The sequence below is a fragment of the Dipodomys spectabilis genome, unplaced genomic scaffold (genome assembly GCF_019054845.1).
Source record: "Dipodomys spectabilis isolate Male_0828 unplaced genomic scaffold, ASM1905484v1 ptg000079l, whole genome shotgun sequence".
Classification (NCBI taxonomy): domain Eukaryota; kingdom Metazoa; phylum Chordata; class Mammalia; order Rodentia; family Heteromyidae; genus Dipodomys; species Dipodomys spectabilis.
Window position 1 is genome coordinate 820,922 of NW_024870756.1, and position 17,372 is coordinate 838,293.

At 38.5% G+C, this 17,372-nt stretch overlaps 1 protein-coding gene across 1 annotated transcript; it reads right to left on the bottom strand.

Moving 5' to 3' along the window:
- Positions 1-2,433: 2,433 nt before the first annotated feature.
- Positions 2,434-8,789, bottom strand: Gkn2 (gastrokine 2). The gene is made up of 6 exons (XM_042683123.1): positions 8,778-8,789; positions 6,668-6,721; positions 6,125-6,262; positions 4,047-4,157; positions 3,323-3,479; positions 2,434-2,516 (listed from the first exon to the last, which is right to left on the bottom strand). The coding sequence occupies exons 1-6, from the start codon at positions 8,787-8,789 to the stop codon at positions 2,434-2,436; spliced, it is 555 nt and encodes a 184-aa protein (XP_042539057.1).
- Positions 8,790-17,372: the final 8,583 nt, after the last annotated feature.

Sequence of the window (17,372 nt, forward strand, 5' to 3'; positions counted from 1 at the left end):
TTCTGGGTTTTCAATTCTATTCCATTGGTTCTGAGGTCTCTTCTTGTGCCAGTACCTAGCTGCTTTGATACACCACTAGCCTTAACAGCCCTTACTGTTTCCCCACTTCAACTCTTCTACCCTTGACAAAGCAGTCAGAAGATGACTCATGTGAGCCATAGGGTCATTCCTAGGGACTTGTTAGGTTAAACTTAACTTGAAATAGGAGCTGAGAGGAATCTTTCTTTCTTGTGATGAAGCTGGGGGGCAAGACCTTGGGGTTGACAGTGTGTTGGCGCTTGCCTCTTAGAGAAGAACTACTGTAAGATGCTGAGGCTGACAGGTAGACAGGAGAGCTGAGATATGGGAAAATGGAGTCTAGCCACCATCAAGCATCTGGTTCCAGCTACACGAAGCAGAATATCCCTTTTGATTTTAACTAGTTACATGAGACAGTAAACCCTTATCAGCCTCAGTAAGTTTAATCTGGATCCCAACACTTGCAAACAACAAGGTCCCAGTTACAATATACTACCATTTGCTTGTCACTTTATTATATATTATTCACTGTTGTTATAAAATGTCTTCTATAAATGCCTCACTTCCCCACTACTTTTCGGGGGGGGGGGGGAAGGAACTAGAGAATGAACCGAAGGCCTCATGATAGCTTGGCAAGCATTCTACCATTTAAATCATACCTCCAGTGCCTTTTCCTTTATTCTTTTCCCAAGCTGACTTAGACAATGATCCTCCCACCGCTGCCACCCCATACCAATAACCAGTATGAAAGATGTGAACTTCCATACCCACTTCGTTTTCTGAGATAAGATCACTAACTTTTTGCCTGGGTGGCCTGGAACCATGATCCTCCTATCTCCTATCTACCACCCAAGTAGCTAGAATTAGAAGGTATGCACAATCACACTCAACCGAAAATAACTTTTAGCTTTGTACTAGGACACAATAAACACTTAAAACTATTCTCATGGATGCCTATCAAGAAGTAGAAGAACAGAAGCTAGATGTTGATAGGTCACACTGTCATACTAGCTATTATATTGAGAGGAACACAATTCCAGCCTGCGCATATGCAAAATCTTTTCTCAACTAGTAACTGGACACAGTAGCATGAGCCTGTCATCTTAGCAACAGTGGAAAACCTTAAATAGGAATAAGGTCTTTCAGGTATATGGCTGAGGGAAAAAAAGTGAGACCCTATCTCAAAAATAACCAGTGTAAAAAAGGTTTGGAGGTATGACTCAGCACCTGTCTAACAAGTATGAAATCATGAGTTCAAACCCCAGTACTGCCAAACCAACCAAACACACAAAAAGATATTGATGAATAGTATTTAGAATCAAAGTAGTTGATGGCAGACAGGACTTCTTGTTAAAATATGACTGGCTAGGCACCGGTGGCTGATGCCTATAATCCTAGCTATTCAGAAGGCTGAGATCTGAGGATCCCAGTTTGAGGATCCCAGTTTGAAGCCAGCCCCGGCTGGCTCAAAAATTGGAAGTGGTACTGCAGCCCAAGTGGTAAAGTACTAAGCTGGAGCATAAAGAGACTCAGGGACAGCACAAAGGCCCTGAGTTCGAGCCACACACAACCAACTACAAACTAAATTAATAAAATAAAATATGCCTTTGTTCTGAACTTGAAGGCAGCTAGCCAGACTCTATTGGGACCCCATGATTTAATCTGGAAAATTCCCCACATAGCACAGTTATTTTTTGAACTTGGAAGTTGCTTTTCTGTTGTCTGTTTACTTAGATTCTCAGTTAGGTTGCCATTTATATTAAAATTTTCAGCTAGGCATCATTCCTAGATGTTAGATATATTCCTCCCTCCTTCCCTGTTCGCTCAAGGTCAACACATGTCTTAGTAGTGTTTAGTTAGGTGGAGTCTACTTCTTTGGAGAGTTAAATGTCATTGCGTAAAAAGCTGTGAATGGCCTTAAAAGCTGAAGGCTTTGTTACAGGGGAGAATTTCTTTCATTTGGGCAGTCAGGTTGTTTGCTTTAAGGATATGCATTTCCTTCCTTCTTGTCAGTCAAAGTCATCACCTGACCCCTGCTGCACCCAGGCTACCCAGTGCATTGGGACAGAGAAATGGGAAGCAGATTTGGTAGGAAAATGCAGCCAGAGATGGAGACTCAGGCCCAGATAGTTCATCTGCGGGTGACTCAGCTACATTAACAGAATTTTCATACATTATGCACCTTATTTGAAATGCTGGTGATTGTGTTCTATACATCAACATAAACATTCCTTGGCTTCCCCTTGTTGCTTTAAAAAAGAACAAAACCACTCACATATCTCTGTAAATATAGTCTGTATGCTTTATTATTGAGTCTCATAATTAGGTGGGATACTGAGAAAAAATTTAATTTGGCATCTGAATAGAAACCAGAGGCATATCTCTCTGAACTGATGGAAATGGTAAGCTAATCACCTAAACATGAGCACCTGCACAGATGGAAATTCCAAAGATGCCCAGCAGCCCAGCCTTTGCACAAACTCCAGCACCAATGGTATCTGAAAAGGAGAAAAGGTTTTCAAGAAAGGCTTAAAAATATACTAGGAGAAAACAAACCAATGCTTTTTAAAATGTATTGACATTACCAAAGATTTTAGTTATATCTGCATTGCCATGAATCATAATATATTAAACAAGATTGACAAATTCCTGGAAGTATTGGCTAAATCCTGGTTGATGGTATGATATTCTGTTTAGGTGGTATAGCTTTGTGCCTTTATAAGTGATCATGAGCACTTACTTTAATTTGTGGGTAGCAGAAATACAATGAATACTAATCTTTTTCTCTTCATCTACGTTTAACTATGCTGGAAGGTTCCATCATCATCTGTTGAGTCTGGCTACTCTTCTACATTTAAACACTTCATAATATTCAGTAATGACTCCAGTCCACTATGTTACCTGGAAGGATCAAGACTTTTCTTCTCTTGCAGTATATTTTGCTTATTCTTGCCTGCACTAATCTGGTCCTAGATTCTAAGAGCCTTTCTTAGTGTATCTTCAAAAGATGCCATTCTAAGGGCTCAGAAAATTTTTTTTTCCTTTTCCTTGATACAAAGGATATTTTGCTATTCCTTCAACTTTTCCATTAGACTATGTGTCCCAAGGAGGTGGACTTTTAGTCATTTTGGTATTCCTAACAATGAATACAATCACCATACTTAATAGGTACTTAACTCCTCCAGTCATCTACACTGAGTCATATTTTGACTTTTTGTGTGTTTCACATAGCACCTGGCAAAGTTCTGGTTACATAGGATCTTTCAGAAAACATCTGTAAGAGGAATGATTTATTAGTACTCACGTGATTCTTCAACCAATTTCCCCTCATACAAGGGGATGTGTTCACAGAGTTGCTTAATGGGCGACCCAAACAAGAACCAGTCCACCTTGGCGATCAGAGATTGCAGTGGGTTGTACTTGACCCAGGTGTACTCGCTGGAGGTAATGGTTTTCATCATCTATTCCAGCATAACAAAACACAGCATGAGATAAATTGGTAACTCTAACAGATCTTGTTTTAAGTTGTGAAGGTTTTTCTCCTCAAATTACTAGACAGAAGACAGCCAAGTCACCCTCTTTCTGACCTCTCTGTCTGTGGATGAATTCTGTTATGTGTCAGTGTTATTTTACTGCTATTGGCAATGAAGCCCAAAGTCCACCTCTAAAGGAGACATAGATGCAAAGTTAGGAGGAGGCTAAACCCCAGATGTCTAGCCCCTGTGCAGTGTTCATGTTCAATTGTTCACACAACTGTATGATTTCTCTTTTCATCATCATATCATCGAATATTATACATTTACTCCTATTTCCAGAATGTATGGCAAGCTCAAGGATTTAAGGATGTAAGGCTGGAAATCCAGCTGAGGTATCGTCCTCCTCTTTCATAGATAGATGGGTAGACAGACAAAAAAAACAGACAGATCCTTTAATGATGTGAGTACATGATCCATGGCAAATCATAATAGGTTCTTTCTCCTTCATTTCTCCACAGTTACCCATATTGCTTAGCTCTGACTCCAAATTACCTGCTTCTCATACATGTACCGTTGGAGTTTGTCCAGAGCAGGGATGGCTTTATGGTCCATCTTTAGGATGTAGCAGGCTCTTCGGGAGAGCACCCTGGAGGCGATGTAGCCCTGAGGAAGCAAAAGCACAGTTACTAGCCCTCTGCAGTTCCTGGGTTCTGAAAGTAATGATACTTGAACCTTGTGCAGTAAATGAATGTCATTGTTTTTCAATCTCCAATCAGCTCTGTCCACTCATCTTTGATATGGTATTCTAATATGTTGATTTAATCTTTCAGCCTCATTTGAAATTGTGCCAATTTACACCTACACTTAATGCTACAGAATCAAGATCTGAAGTTGAGAGTTTGAAAGGCTGAGGTATGGCAGCTGTCTCTTTCAAGTGACTTTATTCAGCCTCATCTGAAATTGAGAAATGAATATTTGTCTGGAAGTACTAGAGCTTGAATTCAGAAACTCATGCTTGATCAGCAGGCCCTCTTCCACCTGAGCCAATGTGGCAGCCTTGAGAAATGAAACCTTCCTTAGAACTGTGCTGTATATCATATGAACTAGTCATTGTATGGTTATTTAAACTTCAATTCAATTCCATAAAAATATTATAATAATGTAAGATAAATAAAATAAAAATATAAGAATATCTCATCAGACATTCCCAGTGCTCAGTAACTGCAAGTGGCTCAGCACTCCCCTATTAGAAAGCACAGATATAGAACAATTGCACCTGGCAGAAAATTCTGTTGGCTAGTACTAACTCTGGAATTCTCTAGAACTCTCTAGAACTCTATACCTATTGTACCCTCAACCCAAACATGCATGCTTCATCTGTTCTCCCTTCTTTACTATCTTCTCCCCATCTTTTACTCTATCCGTTCCCCACTGCAAACTAAAGCAGGCTGGAGAGGGATGTGATGGAGAAAGCTGGGATTGGAAGAGGAATGGAGGGAGGGTGAGGGTTTAACTCTGTCCACTAAAGTTTCATTTTGAATAAAAATATTCTATGCAGAGTTTCAAATAATTATATGCCCTTTAAGGTTGTACCTAACAGAAATCTTTCTAGCTCCTATTTTTCAATTTTCATAAATTTCCAGTTCTGAAAAAAAAAAGTCTGAAAAGAAGGTTGAAAGCGGCTTAAACCAAATCATTACCATTTGATTTTTTATGCTACTTCTTGGAATTTCTAGGCCAAATGTTTAAAATGATTTTACTACCATTTCCTTTTAAACTGTATCTTTCAGAGATTCACTTGTTTTAAATGTGCTAAGGAACTTCCAACACTAGTGGGAGATAGCCTGTGAAGATTTTACTAGGGAAAAAAGGAAGGGGGACAAGATAATCAAGTTTAAGCATTGAGTGAGATAAGCAACAACATACTAGTATCCATAGTAGTTAGTACTGGCACCCTGCCACAAATAAGAAGTGAATGAAGGACAGGTTTCTTAAACTTTTGGTTAATACTTGGAAGTAGTGCTGTAGCTCAACATGGTAGAGCACTAGCCTTGAGCAAAAAGAGCTCAGGGAGAGCACCCAGGCCCAGGCCCTAACTTCAAGCCCCATGACCAATAAAAGAAACCTTTTGGTTACTAAATTTTAGAAATGCCTTCTTAGAAAGAAGTACGAAACTATCACGTATACAGAATTAATGTGTGTGGATATATGATATATATGTTCTCTGGATTTCTGCTATTTTGCAATCTTTTTCTGCACAGTTTCATATTAGAGACTCATATTTATTTATTCATTCATTCAGCCAACACATTTTTTCAGAATCTATATGATGGCCATTGCTTTGGTCATTTTACTACTTACTTTCAGGGTCTGTAATGGGACAATCTCATCACCTTTCCAATTTCTACCCCAAAAGATCATACAAATGAATATTTTTCTTATCTTTTTCCCCTTAGATATAGTTGTGTTAATCAATCCCTTGGTTACTTAGAAGTTTTGAAAAGCAGAAGTGAGGAAAATGTTTTTTTGAATTGTAAATGTCTTAGAATTCAAATATATGGTAATAATTATTTCTTTGCTTTTTAATAAAGCTGTCTTGAAAAGTATAAAATAATCCCTTAGCTGCTTACGTGTTTATAGTCAAAAATTGTGGTAGAAGAGCAGGATCCTGCATGGATATCAACAGTGGCAGTATTTTCTTGGTTGTCAATTGTCACTGTCTCTTGAATGTTGCCCCCACTGTTGCTTGGGCTGAAGACATTATAAACCTAGAATTGATAACAAAGATATGAATTTTTCATAAACTACATACATTGAAAGGCAGCCTTCCCAGCAAAATAAGACATTCTACTTGCTATCAGCTATACTGAAGGCTCACTTTTCCACTGAGATCTCAGTCCAAAGCCCATGCTAACATAAGAGTACAAAGCTTTTTCCACCCAGTCCATGATGCTATATAAAGAAGCAGGACATCAAGGGAGAAATCAGATTCAACACCCTGTAAAGCCATGGGTTCCATATGTGAAGGTGTCACACTTGGAGAGAAATAACAACCCCATCATTTCCATTGTTGGTGATTTGTGGAATTCCACACATTTATGGACTCTTTATAGCCTTTCAGATTATTTTCATCTCCCTTTTCCTCTCCCAACATCTCAAAGGAAACAGCTCACCTCATATCCATGAGATTGTAGCCCAGAGATGGTCAGCACCGCCAGAAATGCCACCTGAAAAACAGACCAGCCACATCCATTCCCTAGGGGGTAGTCACTGAATGCAGGAACAGTAGGGGGCACTGGAAGCCTAGGGACACTCGTGAGTGGCTATGGAGGCTCCACATGGAAAATGCACACAGTCACTCACTTAACAGACATTTTTGAGCTCATGCCATCAGTCAGACATGTGGTTTTCCCTCTGCCACCATTTTCTAACTCTTCCACATCTTCACCAACTAGATAAGAGGAAAGCTTTGCCTGGCACAGGTGGCTTGCGTAATCCTAGCTACTCAGGAGGCTGAGATCTGAGGATCATGGTTCAAAGCCAGCCCAGGAAGGAAAGTCCATGAGACTCTCATCTCCAATTAACCACCAGAAAACTGGAAGCAGCGCTGTGGCTCAAGTGGTAGAGCACTTGCCTTGAGCTGAAGAGCTCAGGGACAGCGCCCAGGCCCTCTGATGGACCCCCGTCCCCTGCAAAAAAAAAAAGATAAGAGGAAAGCTTGGGACAGATGAGGCAAGAGGAAGTATTCATTTTACAGTTGAAATACAATGGTGTGATTCATGGTAGCTTTGGATTATAGTGACTGTATGTGTTCTGTTTGGAAATTCAGTTTTTAATTCCTGAAGACAGACAGAGAGTAAAACATTTAAAAGACTTATGAGGGAGACAGACACAAGGAGTCTTTAAGAGAAACTATGAAAGTAGGATTCTGGGGAGCATGGTTGACTTTGGAGACTAACATCAAGAAAACCCTCCATGTTCTGCTATAACCCATTGCTAAGTGATGCTGTCTAGATGTGCTGGGCTTATAGGCTGTGAGTTGAAATGCAGGTACTTTGGATATTTTGCTGTGAGAGTGACACTGGTTTGGTAATCTCTCTTCTGAATCTTGTACTAAACTTCTCTATCATTGCTTGCTACTGATGGAGGGGGGTTGTGAGAAAGACAGATATTTTTAAGGACTGTCAATGAGGTATTTCTACCTTCCTTTGTGTTCCTCTCCTAAAGTTTCTGTTCTGGTGCATGGGGTTAGGAGCATCTAATTAAGTCCTGTTTGCAATTATCCAGCATGGTTACATATGCAGGGACATGTCTTCTCTACCCTAGGCCAGCTCTAGGAACTGCTGATATTCCCATATATTTATTCAATAAGAATAAGAGTTTGAACAGGATGATGGACTAACCATTTCCATAGATGACCAGAAACGGTTTGCTACCCAAATAATTTCCCACCCAACACCACAAGTAACAACACATTGTGGTTATTAGTTTGTACTTTAGGTTTGAGTCTTCTCTTGGAAAATTAAGAGACCTCCAAAGATTTTTGCTTTCTCTCTTAGCAGATGAATAACAACAAAAGGCAGAAACTGGGGGAAGAGACTGCATTCTAGTCTACTGTTCATGGGCAAGGCAGTTCGTAACCATAGAGGCTAGAACCAGATGGAAGGGTAAGGCAGCCTTAGGAAGAATTTTAACATGATGACGTTATGATGTTATGATGGCTCTCTGCTTGCTTGATTGCTCTGATAAGTAGGGCCTAACATAGATAATTTGCATCCTAAATCACAAGGTGGGAAAAATCACATTCTTCTGTGCCTCACTCTCCTCAGTTATAGAATGAAGATAAGGCTACTTGGCTTTTAAGGTGAATGCAACAAACAAATCATATTATCCATGTGAAATTCTTAGCTTAGGACTTAGAATGTATTTGGAAAACCATAGCTGCTGTTATTACTACTAATAGTATTATTTTTCAATTACTGTAATTCAATTGGAGATAAGAAACACAATTGTTCTAAAATGCCTAAAAGAAATTATTTTTCAAATAAAAATTTTCTACTTCCAATTTTTTTCTTTATATTCTCTCAGCAAGAATCTCAAAAAAACAAACAACTGACACAAATATCCAACTTAATATTCAGCTCTATTCCTGCCAAGCACACAAAGCTTAAAAATATGCATAGTATTTGCTAAAGGCCTCTAAAATCCATGATATACTAGACATGAGCATTCACTGCAAGAGAATCCACCACAAGAGAATCAAGAAACACAACAAATACTCACAAGGATTTTCATTTTGTCTGCAGGGAAGAAGGTGCTAGAGCAACTGAAGCAATCCAATATGCCTTCTATCCTTTATATTGGTTTTAAGACATGGAAATTTCTTTTCTCAACGATGACATCAGAAAGATCATGACATACACACACCTTAGCAAACTCTGGTATCAGAACTGAGCTCCTGATATCAACACAGTTCATTAGTAATGAAAATTCACCACTTGGTCACTCTACAAATATTCCTTGCTTATCTGCTCTATGCATACTGGAGATTTCTATTCCACCCTTTAAAAATATTGCAAAATACTCATCCTAAACATATAGGCAGGTAAGCACATAGTCCTAGAATCTCCTTCTGAATGCTAAATCCTTTCTCATAACTGAATTGGGCCTCCACTCTACACTTTTCATCTCTGTCTTGTTTGTTGGTTCATCTACCTCAAAGGGATGACATGGATCAAGATATATTGTATTCATAAACTACTTTAGTGAATGGCCACTGCTTCGTGCAACTACTTAAAAATAATAATTTAAAAGAAAAGACTAGATATGAGATGTGAGACCAGAGGTGGACAATGTCTGGGAGCTCTGCTTTGAAAACAAGCAGCCTCTGATTTAATTTCTTCTTCCCTTTTAGAGTTGGCAACAATTTTCAACAATTTACAAGGAACAAGGTGCAGAATTACCAGGACAAACCAATTTATAATGAGCCTTGACCAAATGTCCATGGAATCTATGTGCTTTATATCGCCAGTTACCTTTAAGAACTTGGAGAAATTCTCAGGTATAAGAAAGAGATAAACATTAATTTGTATAAAGTACCTAGCATTACAGTTAGAAAGATTTAATTAAGATTAAGATGGGATGAAGAAGGAAATTTTTTAATGCCATGGTAAATCATAAAATATTGGGAATCACCACCATGAGCAAAGAGATAGCACAAACAATATTGTTGCTGAAACAACTTCCTCACTACTATCCCTTAGAAATATAATAATAGAGATTTTAAAAGATGGACATCTTAGGGTGGAGGGGTATACTGAGTGCTCTCCTGGGGTAGATATAAAATATGCAGTTTTATCAAATCTTTCTGAGATCAAAGCAGCAGAAAAGCTCTCAGTTTTATAGCACACCTACAATTGTGTTGTCATATGTGACTCCAGAGACGAAAGAAAGAAAGAAAGAAAGAAAGAAAGAAAGAAAGAAAGAAAGAAAGAAAGAAAGAAAGAAAGAAAGAAAGAAAGAAAGGAAAGAAAGAAAGAAAGAAAGAAAGAAAGAAAGAAAGAAAGAAAGAAAGAAAGAAAGAAAGAAAGAAAGAAAGGAAGCAAGCAGTCAAGTGTTAGGCATGAATGCTGATGGAGGTATTATGCCTTCCTCTCTGCTTATTTCCTTCCTGACTTAATAGCTCTGAGTCTATAGATCTAATGATGATAGTAGCATTTATAGAGCTTGTGGTCCATCTCAGCTTCTTCTAAACACTGCATACATTGATTTATTTGATCCTTACAGCCCTTCAAGTCACCTTCTAGTCTGCTCTGTTTTACAGATAGAAAAACCAAAGGACAGAGAAGTTAACTCCCTGCCCCCAAAGTCACACAACTGCTAAAGGCCAGAGTTGAGATTGGAGCCTAATCTGACTCCACTGTCCACCCTTTCAACCGTAAGAATTGTGTCTTTTCCACTTAGTTGCTGGGTAACTGTAACTTCTTGCCTTGCCAAGATGGAGGCATTTGCCAGGAGGCTTCTCTTTCCAGAATGTTGCTTGACAGAAGGGACAGATTAGGAAATTGTCAGGCCTACCTACTAGCAACTCAATAGCAAAAACTTTAACAGCAAGAACGAGAAGCTGTGTGTGTGAAACTTTCTATAAAGGACTCATCTAAAAGTTCTCCTGTCCAGCGTGGATATGACAGTCCTATGTTGAGTGTACCTTGGATCTTCGGTGTAGGAGGTGGTCTGAGAAAGGGTTGCAGACTTGTGAACTTCTAACACTTTCATGGTGTCTTCTGATTGAAAGAGTTGTTTATAATCTCCCCTCACATGCACACAACAAAGCTATTCAGGAAGCTGAAATCTGAAGGTTGTGGTTTGAAGCCAGCCCAGGCATGAAAGTCTATGAGACTCTTACCTCCAGTTAACCATAAAGTGGAGCTACAGCTCAAGTAGTAGAGCACCATTCTTGAGTGAGAAAGCTAAGGGTCAGAGCCCAAGCCTTGAATCAGAGTGCGTGCACGCATGCACACATACCCTCTCCTCCCTCTGGCTTTTGGCTTTGAGACAAGTATTTCACAGTACGTAAGGCAGTGATATTTTGAAATAATTCTTCAGTGAATGTGGGTATGGCTATTTATCCACTCTCTTATACAGCCTTTATTCTGTTGATGCAAACAGTACTGACATAGATGTTTTTGTACATGTTTACATGCTTTGGAGCACACACCTTGCTCAGGTCAATTATCATGTTCTGGCATCAAGTTTACCACATTTTGCCAAGATATAATGCTTTCATACATTTTTGATGACCATGAAGTGATACCTATCAAGATGATAATTTATACCTACCTAATGAGAGCCGTTCACTATCGTCATATAACTTTAAACCATTCAAAGTTTTTTTCTCTATAATTTACTGGTTTCTAGCCTCTGCCCAATTTTCGAATTTACAGGTATTTTAATTGTTGTGTAGGAGTTCTCTTCATGTTCTGAATAAGAATTCTCAAATAAATAATCTGCTACTCCACAGTTCATCATGCAACCTTGTTTACGATGTGATTTATTATTTAGACATTTTTAATTTTAATACCAAAATAAGCAATACAATCTTCTATAATTTGTGCTTTTATTCTTGCTTTAGAAATGTTTCTGATATCTTTAGTGTATTTTCCTACAGTTTCTTGAAGTATTGCTTCTCATCTTTAATTTTACTGTTATCTTTGAATACAGTATGAGGTTGCAATCCAATTTTCTTTCTATTTAGATGCAGTGATCTCTGCATCTATTACTAAATAATTTATCTCTTTTCCAATAACATAGTTATAATCATGTTGTTTCTCTGTAAATAGAAGCCTGATCATTGTCTGTTTCATTACCCAAATGACAATAATGTCTTAATTTCATTGTCCCTATAAGTAAATTTGATATCTAGTAGATCAAACTGCTCCAGCTTTACCGTGTTTTCAAATTTATCATAGCTATTCTTGTGAGTTTTTTCTATCACTTATTTATTTTCCTTTTAATTGACTGTATCCTGGTCCCTTAAGAATTACTATTTTGGGGAACCCTGTTACATTGTTGGTGGTAGTATAAACTTGTTCAACCACTTTGGAAAGCAGTATGGAGGTCCCTCAAAAGGCTCTACATAGAGCTCCCCTATGATCCAGCAATCCCACTTTTGGGCATTTACCCAAATGTTCACAAACAAGGCCATACTAAAGCTACTAGCACAACTATGTTTATTGCAGCATTATTTACCAGAGCTAAGATATGGAACCAACTCAGATGCCCCTCAGTAGATGAATGGATCAAGAAAATATGGTATATACACAATGGAATTCTACACCTCCATCAAAAGAATGACACTACCCCATTTGCTAGGAAATGGAAAGACTTGGAAAAAATCATATTAAGTGAAGTAAGCCAGACCCCCAAAAATGTAAGTCCCATGGTTGCCCTCATGTGCTGGGTGCTGAGCTCTTCAGCTCAAGGCGAGTGCTCTACCACTTGAGCCACAGTGCCACTTCCGGTTTTCTAATGGTTCATTGGAGATAAGCGTCTCACGGACTTTCCTGCCCAGGCTGGCTTTGAACCATGATCTTCAGATTTCAGCCTCCTGAGTAGCTAGGATTACAAGTGTGAGCCACCGGTACCTGGCTATGTCTTACTATTTTTAATGAAACCATTAAGTATATATTTCCCTCTAATTATATCTTATTTTCATCCCACAAGTATTTTGCCAGTTTTCAATATTTTTAATTTCCACTGTGCAACTCATTTATTTGTTTTGTATAATTAATATGGGCTAATAAAATGATTGAAATTAAATAAATAAAATCAGTAAACTTAAAAAATACAGAAACTTCAGAGCAATAGCCCTTATAAACGTAGATAACAGGGATCTTGAGAAATGTTAAGCTATTGTGTATGACAATAAATAAAAATAATAGAACATGACAACCAAGAAAAGATTTTCCTCAAATATAAAGTTTATTCAACAATTTGAAAATCACTCAATATACTCCAACATATAATAAACCACAATGAAATAATATGAGCATTATGATGACTACAGGCATGAATCTGAAAAAAATCAGTATCCACTGATGAGAACAACTTTTATAAACCTGGGAAAAGAAGGAGCTCCACATGTTGAAAAAGGACATCCGCAAAAAAGATTTTTAAATTCACCCAAAACTAATAAATTGGTCTTCAGTAAAGTTAAAACTTTTGTCTCACAGAGACAACATTTCTAAAATACATATTTGATAAAGGACTTACTACACTTAAAACAGGTAAAGAATTTTCAAATTCAGTGACCAAATAAAACCAAGTTTTAAAACAAGTAAAAGACTTGAGAAATTGTTTGCAACAGAAAATACACAGATAGCAAAGTCACACTGAAAAATTCTCCACTTCACTAGTGATTAAGGAAACAATAAAAGGTAATTACATACTATTTCTTATTTATTCACCTCCCTAAATACTTGCCTGATATTCCTTTAGGAAAAAAAATATATCAAATTTAAAGGTGCGTCAATCATGAAAAACCTAATTGAGATTGCTTTTGTAGACAAACACTAATAGCCACCAACTAAAATATTAATTTACTGGGAGGAGCTCAAGGTTACTGGAACACATGGGTGGGGAAAAGAGAGAAAATCTCCCAAACGTGCAGAGTAACATTGGACCAAAGAGAAAGGGCAGTCACAATCAATACTAAATCAATATTAAATCCCATAGTATCTCCAGCTTGTTGTTCATGATAAGTTGGATAAATATGGCTCTATTTTTCTCTATCTGTGATTAGATGAGATTTTAATGAACATAAAGTGAATCTGAACAAATGCTGTAAGATCTCCTCACAGACATGGAACCCATCCCTTCATGTATACCACCTAGATCAGCTGCTCCCCAGGCTGGGAGGGGGGGAAGAGGGAAGGCACTGCTCTTCCACCTGTACGTCCATACAAGCCTGTCCTAGATGCTCAGCAATGGCTCATCTGCAGCATGAAACAATGTAAGCACTCCAGCTTGGAGTGGTTGACCTTCTTCTGCTGGTGTCTACCAAAAAAGGATCAAGCGCAAGCTCCTGGGTGATGTGAATTCATCATACCACTTCCTCCCATTCCACTTGAATGGGTTGCAAGTCCTTTCAGAACCTCATTTTCCAAGTCTTTCCATTTCCTAACAAATGGAGCACTGTCATTCTTTCTGATAAAATTATATTAAGTGAAGTAAGCCAGGTGCAAAGAAACATAGGTCCCATGGTTTCCCTTATTTGCAATAACTAGTATATATCCGAGACAAGTAGAAAAGGTCAGATAAGATGATGTTAAGCAAAATGAACCCCAAGATAAGGACACAAGTGGTTTTTTCTTTCTTGTTATTGTTTCTAAAGTATTTATAAGGTACCACGTGATTTTTTTTTTGTTGCTTTGTGTTTCCCTCCCCCATGGTATAACCCCTGTTTTCACTGTATTTGATGTTGGTATAATTTGGGGAGCCGAAGGGAAAAAACAAATTGTTTAAATAGGGATACAGGTTGACCCATTGCATCAATGAGATGTACAAGACGCTATGTCAAAAAATGAACTTTATAATTTAGGCAGGGGTCAGGGGAATGTAGTTGTGGAGATGGGAGGGAAGGGACCATAGGGGAAAAACAAAGGAGACAACAATCTTTGATAAGAAATGTACTCTCATTACCTTGCTTATATGATTGTAACCCCTCTGTACAGTATTTTCACAATAAAAAACTTATTTTAAAAAAAGAACCTCATTTTCTTTGTACCTTGCTTTGGTAGTCATACTATGTGGTGTCTTGTTATTCATCAGACCCCAGTGCAAAATGGACCCCTGGTTGAAAGAACAGAAAAAGTTCTTACTTTTATCCATGGATCCTCACTTTCCTTCAACTTGTAATGATATTTTTATTTGTTATTTAAAGCAGACGTAAGTATCTAGGCTTAATGTTTTCTGTGTTAGGGCCTTAGAGCACTCCACTGGTCACATGTCCACATAGCCAGAATGGCCTTTCATGGAAATGTCAGTATCTTGTAGTAAGCATTGCTTCTTTTACATCCTCACATCATGCACAGCACTTCTTCTTAAGTGGTGCATTGCATTAGCTGTATTATAATGAATTGCTATTACTTAGTTGGATTCAATATGAGGAAATGGGTATCAGATTGCAGGCCCAATAATCCGCTGCTGAACAATAAACATGCCTGGCTAACATGCAGGAAGTTGGTATCCATTCAAAACCCATGGAACTTGGAAGAAAATATTGCAGAAAAAGTCACAAGGGCTGTGCTTTTGCTAAGTACTTCCAGGAGTGCATGGCATAGCTATATAATCGAAGCTCAGCCCTCCTGAGCAGCTATGGGATCCAATGTCTTCATCTGAGGATGTGTTTTCCCAGAAATCAAAAGATGCACATGCGGGCATATATTCTATTTCTATTTGAGAGGAGAAAAGGAAGCCAGTTCATCCTTCAGAAAACAAATTGTTCTCCACTGTTCAGTGGGGTTACTTTGTCCTCTTGTCCCAAGAAGCCATGGATTACAGAGAGGTGAATTTACTCAGAACTTTATGCAGGAAAAATTTCTCCAGTCCCATTTACAACACTGAAAGACTCATGGTATCAACTACTCCAGGCACTGTATGTCATTGCTCCTCTGTCAGCAAATCCAGGCTTGGCAAATGAAACTAGATCTACTTATTCAATCATCGACAGAAAGTCAGAGTCACACATACATTTGAAAGCTGATGTTCCAGAGGAAATGACAAAAATTAAAGAGCTCCCTTGTGGGCAGGGACATAAGAGGGAAAGCAAAAGAAGAGGTGACATTGACCAGAACGAATTACACTCAATTCTCCGATCTCAGCCTCCTGTATAGCTAGGATTAAAGGGGTGAGCCACCATTGCCAGGCCATCTTTTTTTTTAATTATTGTTATTGTGGAGATGATGTACAGTTACATAAAGCAGGTAAAGAGTGCATTTCTTGGTGAACAATGTCACACCTTCCCTTTTTATCTCCCAGTTTTTCCCATCCTTCCCCACCCACAGGTTGTATAGTTCATATTTAACATAGTGTCCAGTGAGTACCACTACAGCTCTTACTCATCCTTTGTCCCTCCATGTCTTTTACCCCCCTTTACCCTCCTAAAGACAAATAAATGAGCAAACAAGACAAAACAGCAACAAAGAAAAAAAGAATTATATTCATTACCTGACTTATGAAATAGTAACCCTTCTGTATAACACTTTAATAACAATACAATTATATTTTTAGAAAAGGAATAGCTCCCTCAGATTTGTCATAATTGAAAACAATTCCTCTCCTACGCAAAACCAGATACATAATAAATTAGAAATTTTTGAAATGAGAAGCTTTCTAACAATAATTATTACAAAACTGTTAAGGTGGCCAATACATTAGCATTGTTTGGAATCAGAACCTTTCCAGTAATTATTATTACAAAACTATTGATATGGTTCTATGGTATTTTTACATATGTTATTCCTGGCCACATGTACAGCTAGAAAGTTTGATGAAAGCCTAGCATCTCCCAAGCACCCGGGCTTCAGCAGCCATCACTGCAGTCTGAGCTATAGGCAGGTGACCCAAGATGCAAGAGAGCAGATGTTTTCCCAGACGTGAAATGTATTCAGATCTCATAGTGAGCTATCTGACTTGAAGTCACCACAAATGAGTTCATCCATTTCTCAGAGAAGCAATAAAAACAAAGAGGCTGAGACCATCTCTGCATGAAGAGGCTTCCCACACAAACAAATGATAGTTATGAGGGAGAATGAACTAAAAACAGGAAATCCTAAGTGCCACAAAATGGAGTAAGACTTCTAGAGAAGATGAGATTGCAAAGGCACAGGTGATCATACCTGCTAGACAGCCGTTTTTGGCCTAGAGAAGACCAAAACTTGAATAAGAGTGCCAAAGAGTATGTAACTAATACGCACATGGGAATGTGTCCAGCTCATAAACAATCCCTCTAAGTGGAGAGATTAAAATGAATGTAAAAAGTCTGGTTTCTGGGGAAATCCTCTGGATCCCTGAGCTGAACAGGTTGCATGAGGAATGCATCTTGTTTGTTTAAAATAAAGGCAGTTTTCTCTTTGCTTGACATGTCAGGGTGTGGAGTAAAACCCAGTCCTGATGTGTGTGTGTACTGGGAGGTAAACTAATGATAGGGGCTTCTGCATAGCAGGGCCCAGCACTCGCCTCTGGGCAGGGCAGACCCTATTTACCCAGGGTAAATATGGTTAAATACCTATGGTTTGACCCACACTTACCCCAGGGCACTGGATCCATGATACTAGCGGGGACTCCTTTAGTGTGTCATCACAGCCAGGGTAGGGCAGC